Raw genomic sequence first — 15,794 nt, 5'->3', positions numbered from 1 at the left:
GAATGACGCGTGTGTATGCACGTGCGTCATCCACAAACAATATGCGTGCTGTTGTGATTCAAATGTGTGTGTGTCGCGTGTTGTGGGTCGCGTGCTATGTGAATGTAGATCTGGTGTCTCGAGTGTGTGTTGTGGTTTGAATGAGAGCGGCATGTATAAGTGGGAGATTGACGGTTTACGGTTATTCTTACTTGTACCTTCCTGGAGTTCACTGGCTAAATAAAGCTCCGCTTACTTTACTAACGGATTCTGCTTTTTCTTCCCCTGGAGACTTCCATTCCTATTTTTGTAACAGAATCTTGGTGCTCCGTGTAAAACAAGCATTTACAACGCAATAGGTCTCGCATTTACGCAAGTTTGAGCTATTGACATTGTAAATGACAATGCCTTTTATTTATGTTTTGGCTTTTGAAAACAAATAAAAGGCATTGTCATTTACAATACTAATAGCTTAAACTCTCGCAAATACGAGATCTATTACACTGCAAATGCTATTTTTTTTAACGCCCTTTGACCGCTGATTAGTTACTGTGGCAGGTCTGAATGAAGTAACAGAAAACCCACAGAGGCACCCAAATGCTGGCTGGGGGCGTGCTGTGAGAAGCTATGTTTTCCTATTTTGGAAAGGCAAAAAGTTTCAATGTGCTCTATTGTCCCTCCAATTTGTGAATGCGGAAGCAATAGCTTTTATGATTAGTAACAAAAATGGTGCCCTTAATGGGTGTTATATGATACTCCTGGGTCCACCAATGTGTAAGAGAAAGTCACTTGCACCATGGATTTAGGAACCTTGTCTGCCGTTTAAAATTGTTCAGATACCGATTGGTACGTCCAAATAATTAGCAATTAGCTGAGCAAGGCAAATTTGATATTTTATCATAATCAAGGCTCTCGTGTAACAAGAAAGTGTGGGAACTAAGCTGCAGCGGTAAGTCGCTCCTGTAGGCAGCAACACTGAATGGCCATAGTTGCAGCATGACCGGTCATTTATGTTACAGGAAGTAGAAGGAAGACATGAAATTGTGTATGTACAAATTTAGAGCACCAAGTCGGAAGGGGTAAAAGCGGGAAGCATTATCACGTACTCAGTGCATGGGATGTCGGAAATAAAGAGCCACATGATTGTGATATTCTAAGAAGTGGTGCAATTGCACTCCCAGCAGGAGATGGGCAAAGAATGAGAAGAAAATTCTCCTTACAGATTTAGTAGAAGCAAATGCATTTACATTACAACAAAGACTTCAAGATTCACTGAAGCTGCAGTGTTTGTGCTTGCAAGGATGATACGTGCAAAAACAACAGTTGATGGACAGAATATAAAACAAGGTCATACATTCACCCTAGTACAGTGATCTGGGACTAAATCCATCGTTTTTTTGCTCGCCATGCCATTCCAGTTTTAACCCAGCCATATGCAAATCAGTCTTGATCCTGTGCCCAATGGGAACAGTCCAGCCCGAATTGCCAGGCGTGGGTCCCGGGCTCAAGGTGCACTGGATTCAAGCAATCCAGGCTGGTGAGGGGTGAAACCCCCAAACCCAAACCAGTCCTAGGATGCTGGTTTCCAGTCCAGGGAGGACCTGGCTTGGCAGTTTGGGCAGAACTGATCCCATGAGGCACAGGGTCAAGACTAATTTGCATATGGTCAGGTCTAAACTGGGGTGGCATGGTGAGCAAAAGAATGATGGATTTAACCCAGATATCTTGACTCGGGGTGAATGTTTTGATTTGTTCTGCATTCCGTCCATCAATTGTGTGTCTTTTGCTTTCTCACCCTAAGTGCACCGGGTATGCCCAGACGCGGGTCCCGGACTCACTGTGCCACTGGATTCAAGCTATCCTGGCTGATGAGGGGTGAAACCCCCAAACCAGTCCTGGGATGCTTATTTCCGGTCCAGGGAAGACCTGGTTTGGCAGTTTGGGCTGAACTGTTCCCATGAGGCACAGGGTCAATACTGATTTGCAGATGGCCAGGTCTAAACTGGGGTGGCATGGTGAGCAAAAGAATGATGGATTTAACCAAGATATCTTGACTGGGGTGAATGTTTTGATTTGTTCTGTATTCTGTCCATCAATTATGTGTCTTTTGCAAGGAAGATACAGCATACACGGCCAAAGGTATACAAACCTAGATTAATGTATTTATTGCACAGTGGGATAACACAAAGTTCAAATGTTTTAATCTTGAGCAGGACCCAGTCTGTCTCTCTTCCTACCAAAGAGATTATCAAGAATACCAATTATTCATACACACTTTCAATAATAGCATATCATTATTTGATAGCTGTTTGACTGGCAAAAATAAAGTGTGCCTTGCTGAGTTATAATAAGCACTCGGCCACAGAAAGAAACTATTCCGGTCTGGAAAAGTAGGTAAAAAAAGGACCAATCTCACCTTTCTAACACCCGAGCCCTTTTATGACTTTTAAAGAAGCAAGTCAGGGGCAGCAAAAGAGGGTCGCACTAGGACACCTTGCAAAATAAGAGTATGTATCAATAATTGAATTAAACATTGAGAAGCACCTTTTATTCTCCTCTTTGTCCCTAAGAGCAAAATGCAATAAAAAAAAGAAAAGCATAGAAAGGAGAAACTTTTTCCTAATTAGGGACTTCCAGAACATGTATTGTATATTATGAATACTCAAATTCCTCTATCGCTGAAGGTGCTGATTTGCGACTTATGGTGGATAAAATACTGTTAGTGCCTTTATTTCAGTTAATCATCCGAGCAGGCACTTACCAGTACTATCAAGCATACTTTCAGCATTAGCCATTACATAAATCCCCTGATTAACTCCATCACAGCTCAGAAACAGTGAAGATAGTGATCGGTCTTGTCTCAGGTTGCTACAGAAGAGGTCAAACCTGGAAAAGAGGGCCTACAGTAAAAGTACAGTGCTCCTGAGTAATGTAAAATAGGAAGGAGTCTGACTGCAAAAGGCGTTTGTTATTACATTGGTTGCAGGGATTATACTTAGTTGCACATCCTCGTCAAGTATGTCATTGCAGTAGAGATGTAGGCACAATGACGGCAATATGGAGATGTGGTGTAACAATGTGATAGTCAAAACAAACTGAAACACCCTGTGTTTTGTATGGTGGGCTCCTCAAGAATTGAGGGCCCACAAAAATATCAAACAGAAAGGTTACAACACACTTCAATTTAGTTTCAAAGTGGTTATAAGATTTGTCATAAGCGGAGGTTCTCTCCAAAATTCTCGATTTATTTACTTCAAATGTGGGCGCAGCTGTTAAAGATGAATAAGTGGTTACATACATCAATCAGGGCAGTCCCTCAATGTATGCAAAGTCCACGTTCAAACCACAGTGGATCTTAGTACCACTTACTTACTTTAGCATGATGTTGAAAGTATGAGTGGACCTGCTGGGATTCGAACCTGTGAATAAGAGGTAATTTCAAACTGCTGCAAGGGCGGCATTGATCTAGCAAGCCACCAGGCAAGATAGTTAATCTACAAAAATGTGTGAAGAACTATTTAAAATAGAACATGGGGGTGCGCTGCCACCTACGAAAAGGACAGCAGATTCGACCACTAACCTCCAGATGCGTACAGGACATGATATGAAGATGACAATGTCTTTTTTTCCCATTCCTACCCCTACCCCAATTTTCCCCAAGTTGGACAACCCCATAAAGTTGGAAATATAAACAACAATGGTGCTGTCTTTTTGGGGAGTTTGAGGATTGTCATCAGAATCCTGCCATCCTGCCTCTACCACTCCCTACAGTTCTAACACCAAATTAAAAACAGTGTTTAAAAACCCCTTGAATCTGCAGCATACCTTCACTTTAAACGCATCCAGATACTTGGCCTTCCCTAAATGAACCAATGCCAGGGAGCCAATCAACAAGAATAATCTAGAACATTGGATTTACTCTATTTATGTTTCACTGGAATTGTATTTATGTGTTCATTCTCTCCTCATTGTTTGATTGCAATCTTTCCTTTTAAGAAATGGATATTTGCTCACCTGTTTTCTATCCCCTCATCTTTTTGCCCATGTTACTGATATCCCCGTTAATTGCTTCAGTGATGCTAAATAAGATCAATAGTCCTGCGATGTCACTTTCTGTGATATCACTTCTTGTGATGCAATTAGAGGGGCCTCACATTTGCCTTTCGCCCGGGGCCTCAGAAGTCCTAGGACCGTACGTCAAGCGATTTCACACCAGCGCAGTGGGATTCGCTCGCTTAAGACAGCTAGCTGACGTAATAATCAGCTGGATAAACTAACGTGCAGGCTAAGGTGCAGCAGCTCAATGGGGCTATCGTAAGGCTTTGCTGTCATCGCTGATGGCTCGGTTTGATTGACCTATCTGTGGAGGTGACACTTTGGAGCACTGCGATGTTCGAAAAATATTGGAGAGAAATGTAAAAGTAATACTGGATTAGCTCATACCAACTGTGCCTTAGTGTATATGAGTGAAATATGACACATTTACATTATGTTTCTAATAAACCTGACAATATATATTCATAAAATCTCTTGTAGGTTTAAAGGCACATGACGATTAGAATATTGATAATGTGCATTTTTCGGCCGCATGAAACGCAACATAATAAATCCTGTAATTTATACACCGCTTGTATTCCAATTTACAGGGTGCACCTCCTAGTGGCCTATAAGCAATTATTTTCAATAATACCTAGATCACGAACTTGGTGTTTCAAAGTAGGCACTTAAACGTTATGTACAAATTGGAACGTGGTTACACATACAATCAAATGTATTGTACAGATTTGAGGCATGACATTAAATCATGTAATTCTTGTACATGATTAAGGCAAAAAAACAGCTTGTATATGAATTTGTAGATTGCACCTCACAGTGGCCTACAAGCAATGATTACTAAACAATGTCAAAATCACAAACTTAATAATTTAAGAAATGTGCATGTTATGTACATATTTGGAACGTAGTTACACATATAATTAAATACAATTCCGTGCACAGAGTTGACTCAAATTACATTATGTCCCGCTGTCACACAGATAAAGACCTGTTTATATACAAAGTTATGGATCCGCAATATACCCGAAATCTAATTGCGTATTACCACCCGCAAGTACGGAATAACAGGCTTTTGATATCATTTTTCACGTCATACACAGCATAGGTGGAGTTCAATAATAGGGATACTAACATTCAGAGTGGGGTAACAGTGGGACTCCAAGTGAGCTACAACCTGCCCATCTGTCGATATGTCTCTTCCTGTTAGTTAATTCCCTGATTTACAGAGTCCATAGTATGGATCCATCTGCACTCCGTAAAGTTAAGGGCCAAGAGTATATCACCGCCTCTAGGGTGTAGACAGATTTTTTTCCAACACCCACCACTGTAGGTTATATGCTGTGTGACCAGTGGCAGAGTAGTGGTCCACAAGTGGTGCCCCTTGAACTTTGCACCAGATCCTACTACAATGTTGCGGTATTCTGGTTTTGATTTTTTGTGTAGTCTGGCCCACACATATCTCACAGGGGCATTTTATAGCGTAGATTACAGTACAGCTATTGCAGTTGGTGTGATGTGCCAGGGAATATGTTTGGCCATGATGGATAAATGATGAGCCAACCAAAGTAAGATTGCAGGCTTTGCAATTATGGCATTTAAAAGGTCCAACTAACGGTGGCAAATTCAGTTGTTGAATATCAGGAGTTTTTGGTGTTTCCAGATATGAGCTCACCACATAGTCTTTAAACCTATCACAGCAATTATAATACCATAGCCCGCACAAAGCACTTCCTGTTTTGTTTCCGGTCGGTGGACATGATGGGGAACGCTGAGTTAGCTGCCGGGCTCTTACTGCCATTATGTTGTCTCCTGGCTTCTCCTTCTGCTGAGCTTTGGGAGTGCCTTGAGACCGTTGTGAGAGTGACTAGAGTCAGGACGCGGTTTGAGGCCTTCTGGACTCTGTGTTGCAAGCGGGTGTCTGGCTTGCTGGGCTTGGTAGGGCCCTGGTCACAATCTCTTTGTATTTTCAAGCTGAACACTGTGGGGCCTCATGTACAGATAGTGTGTTGCAGACACTACTTTCTCAGTGTTATGCCTACGGCCGGAAGTGGGCGTCCTTGCCTCCTCCTGCAGTTGATACTTTGAGGTTGAACGGCAAAGGAGAGGCTCTAGAGTCTTTACCAAGGTGGTGGCTTACCTTCACTTCCTGCGGGTGTCTGTGTTTCTCTACCTGGACGACTGGCTTCTGCAGTCCCCTTCTGCCCTGGTGATGTCTCAGCATTTGTATTTGACAATTCATATGCTAGAGGGCCACGTTTTTTTTCTGAATTTTCAGAAAATGCCATCTTCATCCTGCCACGACGCAGTCTCTTATAGGGGAAGACTTTGACTCTGTTCTGGGCAAGGTGTTCCTGTCCCCCCACCATGATCCTTCATCTACAGCCGTTATTGTGGGCTCTGTCGTCTCAGACTTTGGCTTCCTTGCTTAGTTGGATGGAGGTGCAAGGGCACATGGCGGCCTCTGTGTTCACTGTTCCATCTTCGCCCCTTGCTGTGGCATCTTTTCCGCTTTGTTCATTTCCCTATTCAGGGCTCTTCCAATCTCTCCCACGGCATTTGGTTGCATCCATTTCCACCAGTGGATGACAGATGCCAGTGTGTTGGGTTGCGACTCTGGGTCAGTGGACCGTGCAGGCTCTTTGGCAGGGGTCTGAGTCCCGCCGGTCTTCCAACTGGAAGGAACGGTCTACTGTGGATCGGGTCAATCGGTACTTCCAGTGTCCTCTGTTGGGTTGCAATGTTCTGGTGAGGACCGACAACACTGACTGTGGCTACATGAATCATCAGGGCAGTACTCGCAGTCAGTCTTTGAATCTTGTGGCCTTTGCTATTGCAGGTTGGGTGGTGCTTCATCTCCAGGCCATTTAGGCTCAGTACATCCTGAGCTCGGACAACATGGTGGCAGATGCCCTGAGTCACAGGTTTCGTCCTGTCTGACGTTGTGCCTATTTCCAAGAGTGTTCCTATGATTTATCTGGAGGTTTGGGAGTCCCAAGATGGACGTGCTTGCTTCCAGGACCAATCCTCTCCTGCCCATCTTTTGTTCCTGGATTCCAGAGTGGGGGTTGTGGGGTGTGGAGGCCTCGTCACTCACGTGGCCTCCTTGGTTGCTTTATGCCTTTCCTACCTTTTCCTGCATTTGTGCATTCCTGTTGAAAGTTCAGAGGGTGGGGGCTCAGGTGGTGGCTGTGCTGCTTCACTGGCCCCGGAGGTCTTGGTTCCCGCTCTTGTGCAGTCTGGCGGTGGGTCCTCCTTGGATCTTGCCAAGGTGCCCGTCTCCTCTGAAGTCTTTCACTCCTCACCTGCTGGTCCCTCTCACCTAAGCAGTCTGGAGGTTGAACGTTAGACACTAAGTGGCTGGGGTTTGCCTGACCACATTATTTCTGTGATGCAGGAGGTCAACTTTGTCTTCTTATTCTAAGCATTGGTCTTCTTTCAACATCTGGTGTTCAGGTTGAGGTCAGTCCTCTCTTTGTTCTATCTCAGAGATTCTGCAGTTCTTTTTGGCGGATTCCATAAGGGTTTTTGCCCTGTCTACCCTGAAGGGCCAGTAGGCGGCTGTCCGGGTTTTCCGGGATCCGGATTCTTTGTTCTCTTTGGACGGGCTGTTGGTGCCCCGGTTGTTCCGGAGATTTTCTCTCTCCTCAACTGCTGTCCGTTCTTCAGTGCCTGCCTGGGATCTTTCTCTGGGCCTACATGCTCTGCAGTCCTCTCCTTTTGATCCTTTGTTGTCTGTTTATGTTAAGTTCCTGTCTTGGCTCTCCTGGTGGTCATCACATTGGCTTGGAGGAACTTTCTACTTTGTGCTGTTGTCCCCCTTTTTGAGGTTTGTAGAGGATGCTATGATTTTGCATTTGGATCCTGGTTTTCTTCCTAAAATATGTTCTAAGTTTCATACGTCTCAGGGGTGGATGTTGCCTTCTATCTACCATGCCCCTTCTTCTCCAAAAGATCACTTGTTGCACGGTCTTGATGTGAAGCGTGCTTTGACCGTGTATGTGGACAAGTCAGCAGCTTTTCATGCATCTGACAGTCAGTTTGTGACTTTTGGGCTGGCTGGCCATGGGAAGGCTGCCTCTCGGCTTACCCTGGGTCATTCGATCAAGTCCGCTATGTCCTTGGCTTATCAGGGCTCTGGTTTGCTGTGTCCTTCGCGTGTGCAGGCCGAGCCACGAGGAGTGTCTCGGCTTCATGGGCTGCCTTTCATGGGGTGTCTTTGGATGAGATGTAGCGTGCAGGGCATTGGGCTTTTGAGTCTACGGTTATTAAGCATTACAGGTTGAATTGCTCTCTGAATGACCATTTGAAATTGTGGGTCTGGTGTTTTGCGTGCTATGGAGCTTGATGCTCCTTGTTGATTCTTTCATGTCATTAAAGGTTTCACTGTGGTGCGCAACTCTCCTGTGTGCTGTCTGGTTTGTTTTCTGCCAGTGTTCCAAAGGCCTTCGCTTTGTGGTGGCTGCTTTGGTAGGCCTCATGTGCCATGACTGGATCGAGGACGAGAGATATATAGGTAATGTCCTAATTACTTACTGGTAATCCTCATTAATCTTAGTCCTACTCGTCCTCCACCCAGTCATATTTCCCACCTACCCTAACTGTGTCAGGCCTTTGTTGTGCTTGGTATGTCAAGAAGTGCTTTGTGCTGGCTATGGCATTATAGGCCCTGGCAGGAGGGTGGGTGGAGCCATCAAGCATTTCCTGTTTTGTTTCCTGTTTGTGAAATATACCTCATGTGTCATGACTGGGTCAAGGACGAGTAGGACTAAGAGTGATGAGGATTATCAGTAAGTAATCAGGACACTACAGTGTGGAGTCAACAGTTAAATACATGTGGAAATATAGTGTTTGCACCTTGTTTTTTTTTTTCACTGGCACAAATATTGCTACCTACACAGAAATATAACAGAAAAATTCAATAAAACCAGAAATGCCAATTTTATCCAATGACTACAGTACTTTACCCCCCCTATGAATTATAGAATATAGAATAATGATTTAATTAAAAAAAAAAACTGTGTAAGTAAATGATTCTTTCATGCGACTTACCGCAAGCACTGAAGCAATCCTCTTGGCAAGCATTGGAGTAATCTGAAAGGCATGCACGAGCCGCCACCCTTGAAGATCGAAGATGGCCTTGATCCCATTGCACTGGGTCTCTAGCTCTTGCACCAGGAGCTCTGAGGTTATTAGGCTTACGCGGAATACGTCATACGCTGTAAACAACTTCGGGTCCCACTGAGCTGTACAAAGAAACATGAAAGACATTTTGTAATGAGTAGCACTGCACCTTTGGGAGCGTGCCGCACATAAAGAGAGAGTGGGAAGGAAGCATGCGGGAGAACTTGCTGCGGTTAACGTCAGCACAGAAAGCATTTACAGAATTGTTGCTATTAATTTTTATGAGATGGCCTTCGCTATCCCTTGCATATGAACATGTCCTTGAGGAAGTAGGACCTATATATTTAGTCAGATGATAACAATATAGGAACTTGTCTGGCAGAGGTTTAAGGAGCGTGCATCCTCTCCATTTAGCACATAAGCATTTGGCAATGCCAATAGGTCAGACTTTAAAGCAATGTTGCATGGAAATGTGAAGCAAATAAAAACCCATGTAGGTTAATGACTGCCCTCGTCCCATATGGGATGCCAGTGAAAAACAACATGAATCATTTAATTATCTAAGTCCCTTTATGGTCATACGCGTGCCCCTGAAAGGTCAAGGCCAGCCAGCTGCATAAATAAACAAAATGATCACAGCAGTGTGGAGACAAGCACCTTTTTAAAGGAAGCACACAACTTCTGCCCAATCAAAACATGTATTCCTGGCTCCCAACATGTGGACGGAGTCAAAACCTCTCTCCTGGTGATGCTCACCTAATTTTCTGGCGATAGCTGTGCTGGCAAACCAAACCATAAAAGTTACACCATCGACACAGGTAAATATTATAAAACGTTTGTTTACTATGTGCATTAATCTGTGCATAAGAGTGTATGTACATGTTTCCAAATATGTGTGAGGATGATTATCTTTAGATATATATATATATATATATATATATATATATATATATATATATATATGCGTGTGCGCGAGAGAGAGACACACACACCCCACATACTTTATTTGACCCTCCCTTGCACACACACACACACACTTGCACACACACACACACATTTTTTTTCCCTCCAGAATCGTCATTTTCCCGTTGCAACAGCATATTACACATATAGCCACGAGCCAGTCTTTATAGTAGCTCGTCCATACTTGTGCACCTCACTCAAGTGAAGCCATCTGTTGTGGTGCTCATCAGCCTATGACAAAATATATCTGCCCCCTAGGAGGTAAATCCTTCAAGCTAATACATAAATGTTTTACACCCAGATTGTGGCCCAATGTTATTCTGCGAGCTTGGAAAGAAGGCTCGAATCGTAGTTGATAACCAACCCTCATTCCAATCCGAATTACAAAACGTGCCCCAACACCTTCAAAATGTATTTCCTGCTAGGGCTTAACAGTAAAGTATTGCAAGGTCAGCTAAACGTGAAAACACTTTTTGTGTGTACCACTAACTCTTTGAAAGCAACCTGCTGCGAATAAAGCCTACATTTATAATCTGCAAAGCCCAGCGCCTGCCAGAAACTGAGCATAGTAACAACACAAATTTCTCAGGACTGCTACCACCAGCTTTAAGCAACTTGAAATTCTGAAATAAGCATTATCAACCAGCTTCCAAGCCGTACAGTATCCCACATTAGATGAATTAACGTCATCACTGTATGCCGATATACCAACAAAGCGCTCAGAATTAAGCATTAGGCACAGTCCCTTGTCTTTCTACTTTTCTAAAAATATTTTGCCTATTTATATTAACCCTACCAAGACACAGTGAACACTGACTTCGGTCAGCTCTCACTTTCAGAGCATATGAAGTATTATGTTGATCTCTGCATGGGAAAACGCATTCAGCGAGGAACTCGCCTGAACAGAATAAATTACCTTCCAGGTTTGATGAACTCATGTTTTTAGATCTGGTTATCTTACAGTGAAATGTTGATGTTGGTGCATTGAGATATGAGGTATAGAAGTAGAGATCATCAGCATATAATGCTAGCTTAAATGTGAACAATTCAAAACAAAAGGTCAGACTATTGTTTGGTCGTGTAGCTTTTAGGCTAGACATTTTATATCAAATGGAAAAAAAGAAACCAATATTCCCATACGTGTCATAGTCCGCTCAAGATGCCAGCAGGCAAATGCACTTCTCACTCTGCCAGGTTTGATTCCTCCTACCCTCTCTCTACCTATCCTCATTCGCTTTCTGGCTCTCTTGCTCGACTCTTCCGCTCCCAACCTGCTCTGAAGCATGGCAGACATCCGAAGCTGGTGACCCATATTACACTATCACGGTCAGCTAGTGAGATATCAGAGCACTGTGACATGTCACTTTGACAAGACTCCTTCCTCACTCCCATACCCTTATGCCTACTTTTCCTCGTTCGTGGACCTTCCTTTTCGCTCCATTTCCTTTCCTCCAGCATTTTGGAGAAGCGTAAAAAAGTGCTCAGACAGCATTTTTTCCTTCCACTTGTACCTTCATCCTTAAAATATAGAGTCCTCCATAAATAATGCTCGTATATGCACTGCTTGATGGTCCACAGTGGAAATAACTGCAATAGGTATCACATCCTTACTCCTAGGAAACCGTTTTTTTTTTATAACAAGAGACAATAGTTGTAGCATCATATTTTGCCAATTTAAATTTCATTGACTGGGGTATGTGGCCTGCTGGCACAATGTCCTTATCGGACAGCATGATTGAGGTTATGGTTGCTCATGTAATTTGCTGCAATGTGTGTATTCTATCACTAAGAAGCAGTATTGTATAAACAGCAGGGTCTGCTATTTTTAACCTTGTGAAAGTATAAGGATAATTTCAATTTCACCCCTTAGGGTCATAGGTCTTATTTGCCTGAGATCATTGGCATAAAGTACTGTCGCAATTGAGAGGTTCTAGACACAATCTGAACTGGCCAGAAACATTTCTATTTTCAAAAGCTCCAATATCTCCAGTCATCACTTGGACAGGAATCCATACTTTCCATTGTTATAGTTGCTTCGGTTGATACTCAAAATAAAATGAGCTCTTTCCTGAAGTTCTCAGCATCTCTAGTCAAAGCTGCACTTTAAGACCCAATGTGGGGGTGCATCAGGCAAGAATGGGCTACTGGGCCTTAACCATGGGGGCGCAGGTCATTTTCTTCTGGTCCTACTATAGGTCTACAAACTGGGCCAAAAGTGCAACCCCTGCTGCACTTGAATCTTACAGACCTCATAGTCCATGATGGGGGCAGGAGCTTCTTTTGAGGAAGCCCTGCTCCTCTGGGTCTTGCTCCCTCACCCACGTTTGGGATGAGATTGAGTCATCAGTCTTCCCTGGCCATTTCAGGGATTGCATCAGGCAATGCCACTGCGGTCAGAGAGGGCTGCTTAGGAGAGAGCTGTTCCTTCCCTAACTGGTCAGGTTGGTGCTTATTGTAGCCTGTTCGAACTGTTCATGTCCAGGTTGGTGTGGCCTAGCTTGGCCAAACTCGAGAAGAGGTGGAGACCTGGCAGAGGCCTCTCAGGTATGACACTGGGGCAACAGCTTCAGGAATGCCATGGTCTTGGTGGCACTGGACATCAGGGTGCAACGCGGACAGAAGCAATGATTGGGGCCGTGCTGCGGATTCCCAATTCAAGTGCAGCACCTCAGTACACTGCCAATCTTCAGAGCTCGTTTACAGCAGCTAAGGTCATGCCACATTCTTCACGATTCCTACGAGGAACTGCATAAGAGAGTCTGTGGATTGCCGACACCAGGGCACAGAGGCTGCTCTCCCGCAGTTGTTGTGTTCCACTTCTAGGCACATCAGAGCAGGTAATCAGCTATTGCAGCAAGGAATGGATTTTGATGATGTTACTCCACATCTGGAAAGCTAGCTATCAAGAAGACACGAGCTATGGTTGCACAGCAGTCCAGACTACTCTGTGGAGCACTCCTTTCCTAAGTCATAAAGAAACTTGGGACTGAAAAAAGTGGGTTTGTGGGTCTCGCTTTTATAGAGACCAAGCAGACAGGTAATCAGAAGAAAGACAAAAGACTGGGCCACTTTCACATTGAACAGAGAATGAAGTCCCACCCTTCACCTATACCATCTACCAAATGGTAGTGCTACAGGAAGACTAATCAGCAGGTGGACAAACTATTGAGTGAAAAATATAGAGAGATAGAAACATCGGAAATTAAATATTGTGGCATACAAATATGGTGATGCACAAATATTGCTGACAAGAATATCGTTTTTTTGAAGTAATATTGTGTTCAACAATATCGATGTTTTAATAATGTTTTCTCTAATATAGTGGTTAAAAATATCATTTTCTAAATATTTTACTGTTGTTGATATATGAATTGTATGTATTACTCTTATTTATATAAATGTTATTTGTTTTTAAAATACAGATTGTAATTTTAAATAATTTCGAATTTATTTAATTTTTGATAGATAGTGCTTTAGAGTATTGTACCGAGTTGGTGGGGTTTGTAGGGAGATAGGGTGGGAAGTTAATTAGGAATTATTTAATACATTCAATTTAATTATAGGACTGCTTTTAATTATGTAATTTATGTCATATTGACATATTTTCATTATATATTATTTATGGGCTATTAGTTTTGTAAGGATATAGGGTGGGGAGTTAAGAAATAATTAACAATTATTAAAGGTTAGTTATTTAATTTATTTTAACTATGCAAGTTATGGAATAGTTACTTTTTAAGTTGTGTTTGAGGTTCGGGCTCCTAGGTTTATAGGGGTACTGGGTGGGAAGTAATGAATTAATAACTCAATAAATATTCACCATCTGGGCCTGGATTAACTCATGCTCAGCTCTTCATTCATAAATTTGTCTTATGAAATCTGCTCCATACAATTGATTGTGCAAGTCATTGCTGTTTTTCACTGCGTTGTGAGAGATGTCATTGGGGAGATATGGCCTAACGGCTAGAGCTGCCGGAGCAGGAACCGGGGATGGAGGTTTGAATCTGGCCTTGCCTCAAAATCCTTTGATTCTGGGCAAATCACGTATCCCCCTGCCTTAAAAAAGGTGTAATGTCTTGATCTCATCGAAAACATCTAGTTCTTATGCAATGTGTTCTAGTGCCCTTTGGTCAGGGTCGCTCTGTATAAAAATCTTCAAAAAACAACCAGAAGATCAGCAGGAATCTGGACACCAACTTGGAAATCTCTTGTACTAATTTCCACGAGATTTGTTTGAACACATTTCCCTGGGCATAGGGTACGAAGGCCATATTGTGTTGCCAGGCAGAGCAGCGGCTGACTAAAGGTCTCTTGATAGGCCGCAGAAAAGACTCCAGCCATATTGAAATCTAGGAACAAAGTGACCGGCATCGCATCTGGAATGGGGGGGGGGGGGGGGGGGAAGACAACGACATGTCATTGTAAAGATCGGACATAAAGGAGCAACTATTTCAGCCTCCTATCATACAAAGTTACCTATACTAGCTTCATATGCAAATCTGCATCCCAGTATACAGGGATTCAGCTTTCCCACATAAGTACAATATAAGAAAGGAGCTCCTCCTCCTATCGCCTATTTCCTAATCCCACACATTAATGCAACAAAAATAGCATGTCACAAATTCAGTTTAATGGCTGTTTGCAGATTACTGAATTTTATTCAAAATGCTTCAGATTTACATTCACACTAAAGCCTGTCTGTGGTCCTTGGTAAGCAGAGCCATAGGAAGGCAGGGACCGTGACTCCAGGCAGTGCATTTCAAAAGTAGACGGGAGGAGGAGGCAGCTGCAGCCAAAACATAGCTCTGTAAACCATGAGCACTGGTCTCCAGTGCTCTATCCTAAAGAAAGAAATAGTGCTCACAAGCTCTGAGTAACAACACATGTAACAGGGGCAGTCCCTGAAAATGGGCGGAGCTTTTAAAGCCCAAATCCTGAATATAGCTTATCTTGCAGAGACAGCGCAAGCACTTCCTAGGCCAGACCTAAAAAGGGGATGGCAGAAGCTGCTGATGACGCATTTATTAAGACAGTGGTGAAGCAGCCATCGGAGTCTGGTTAAATTAAGATCAAAATCCAACTATTTGTTTTGGACACGTGTTTTAGGCAGACTGTTATGCTATCAGATTGTAAAGGATTTAGGTTTGTTTAGTTCTTGCCCAATGTCTCTGCAAATTGTGAGGTTATGCTTAGACCCTGAAACATGTGCTTAATACAGTTTACGAATGACCTCGAAATACTACGCAGATGATCGAGTCTTTAGTTTGTTAGATGATTAAACTGAACTGTTAAGTAGTGTAGTTCGATTCCTGGAGAGTTTAAAATTAAAAAAGAAACTCCGTAGACATGAAGCAAAAGCTGGGACACAAGAATAACAAATTATACACTGAACGGACGTCAAAGACATTTATGAAATTGAATAAACTTTATAGGTTGTTTTCCAACAAAGATGATTATGCAGATTTATGTTGTGCTTTTCATGAAAAAAAATGAAAACTGTCATGTTTTACGCGTATACGGTTTCGAATGAACTAAAGATGCGTTACTACACATTTATCCACAACTACTAAAGAACAAGCATTTACAATGCAATGGTTTTGCCTTTGATAAAGTTAGAGCTATTGGTATTGTAAATGTCAAAATTTTCACCTATGTTTTTTTTTGTAAAACAGATA

At 42.8% G+C, this 15,794-nt stretch overlaps 1 protein-coding gene across 1 annotated transcript in view; it reads right to left on the bottom strand.

Annotated features, from left to right (window-relative positions):
* TTPA (alpha tocopherol transfer protein) overlaps positions 1-15,794 on the bottom strand; it is a 142,584-nt gene that overhangs the window by 20,972 nt on the left and 105,818 nt on the right. The window contains exon 3 of the mRNA XM_078687249.1: positions 9,085-9,278. Within this exon, the coding sequence (XP_078543375.1) occupies positions 9,085-9,278 (194 nt within the window). The remainder of the gene's footprint in view (positions 1-9,084; positions 9,279-15,794) is intronic.

The sequence above is a fragment of the Lissotriton helveticus genome, chromosome 4_1 (genome assembly GCF_964261635.1).
Source record: "Lissotriton helveticus chromosome 4_1, aLisHel1.1, whole genome shotgun sequence".
Classification (NCBI taxonomy): Eukaryota; Metazoa; Chordata; class Amphibia; order Caudata; family Salamandridae; genus Lissotriton; species Lissotriton helveticus.
The sequence above is the reverse complement of the archived record's forward strand: the minus strand, read 5'-3'. Positions and strand labels throughout refer to the sequence as shown.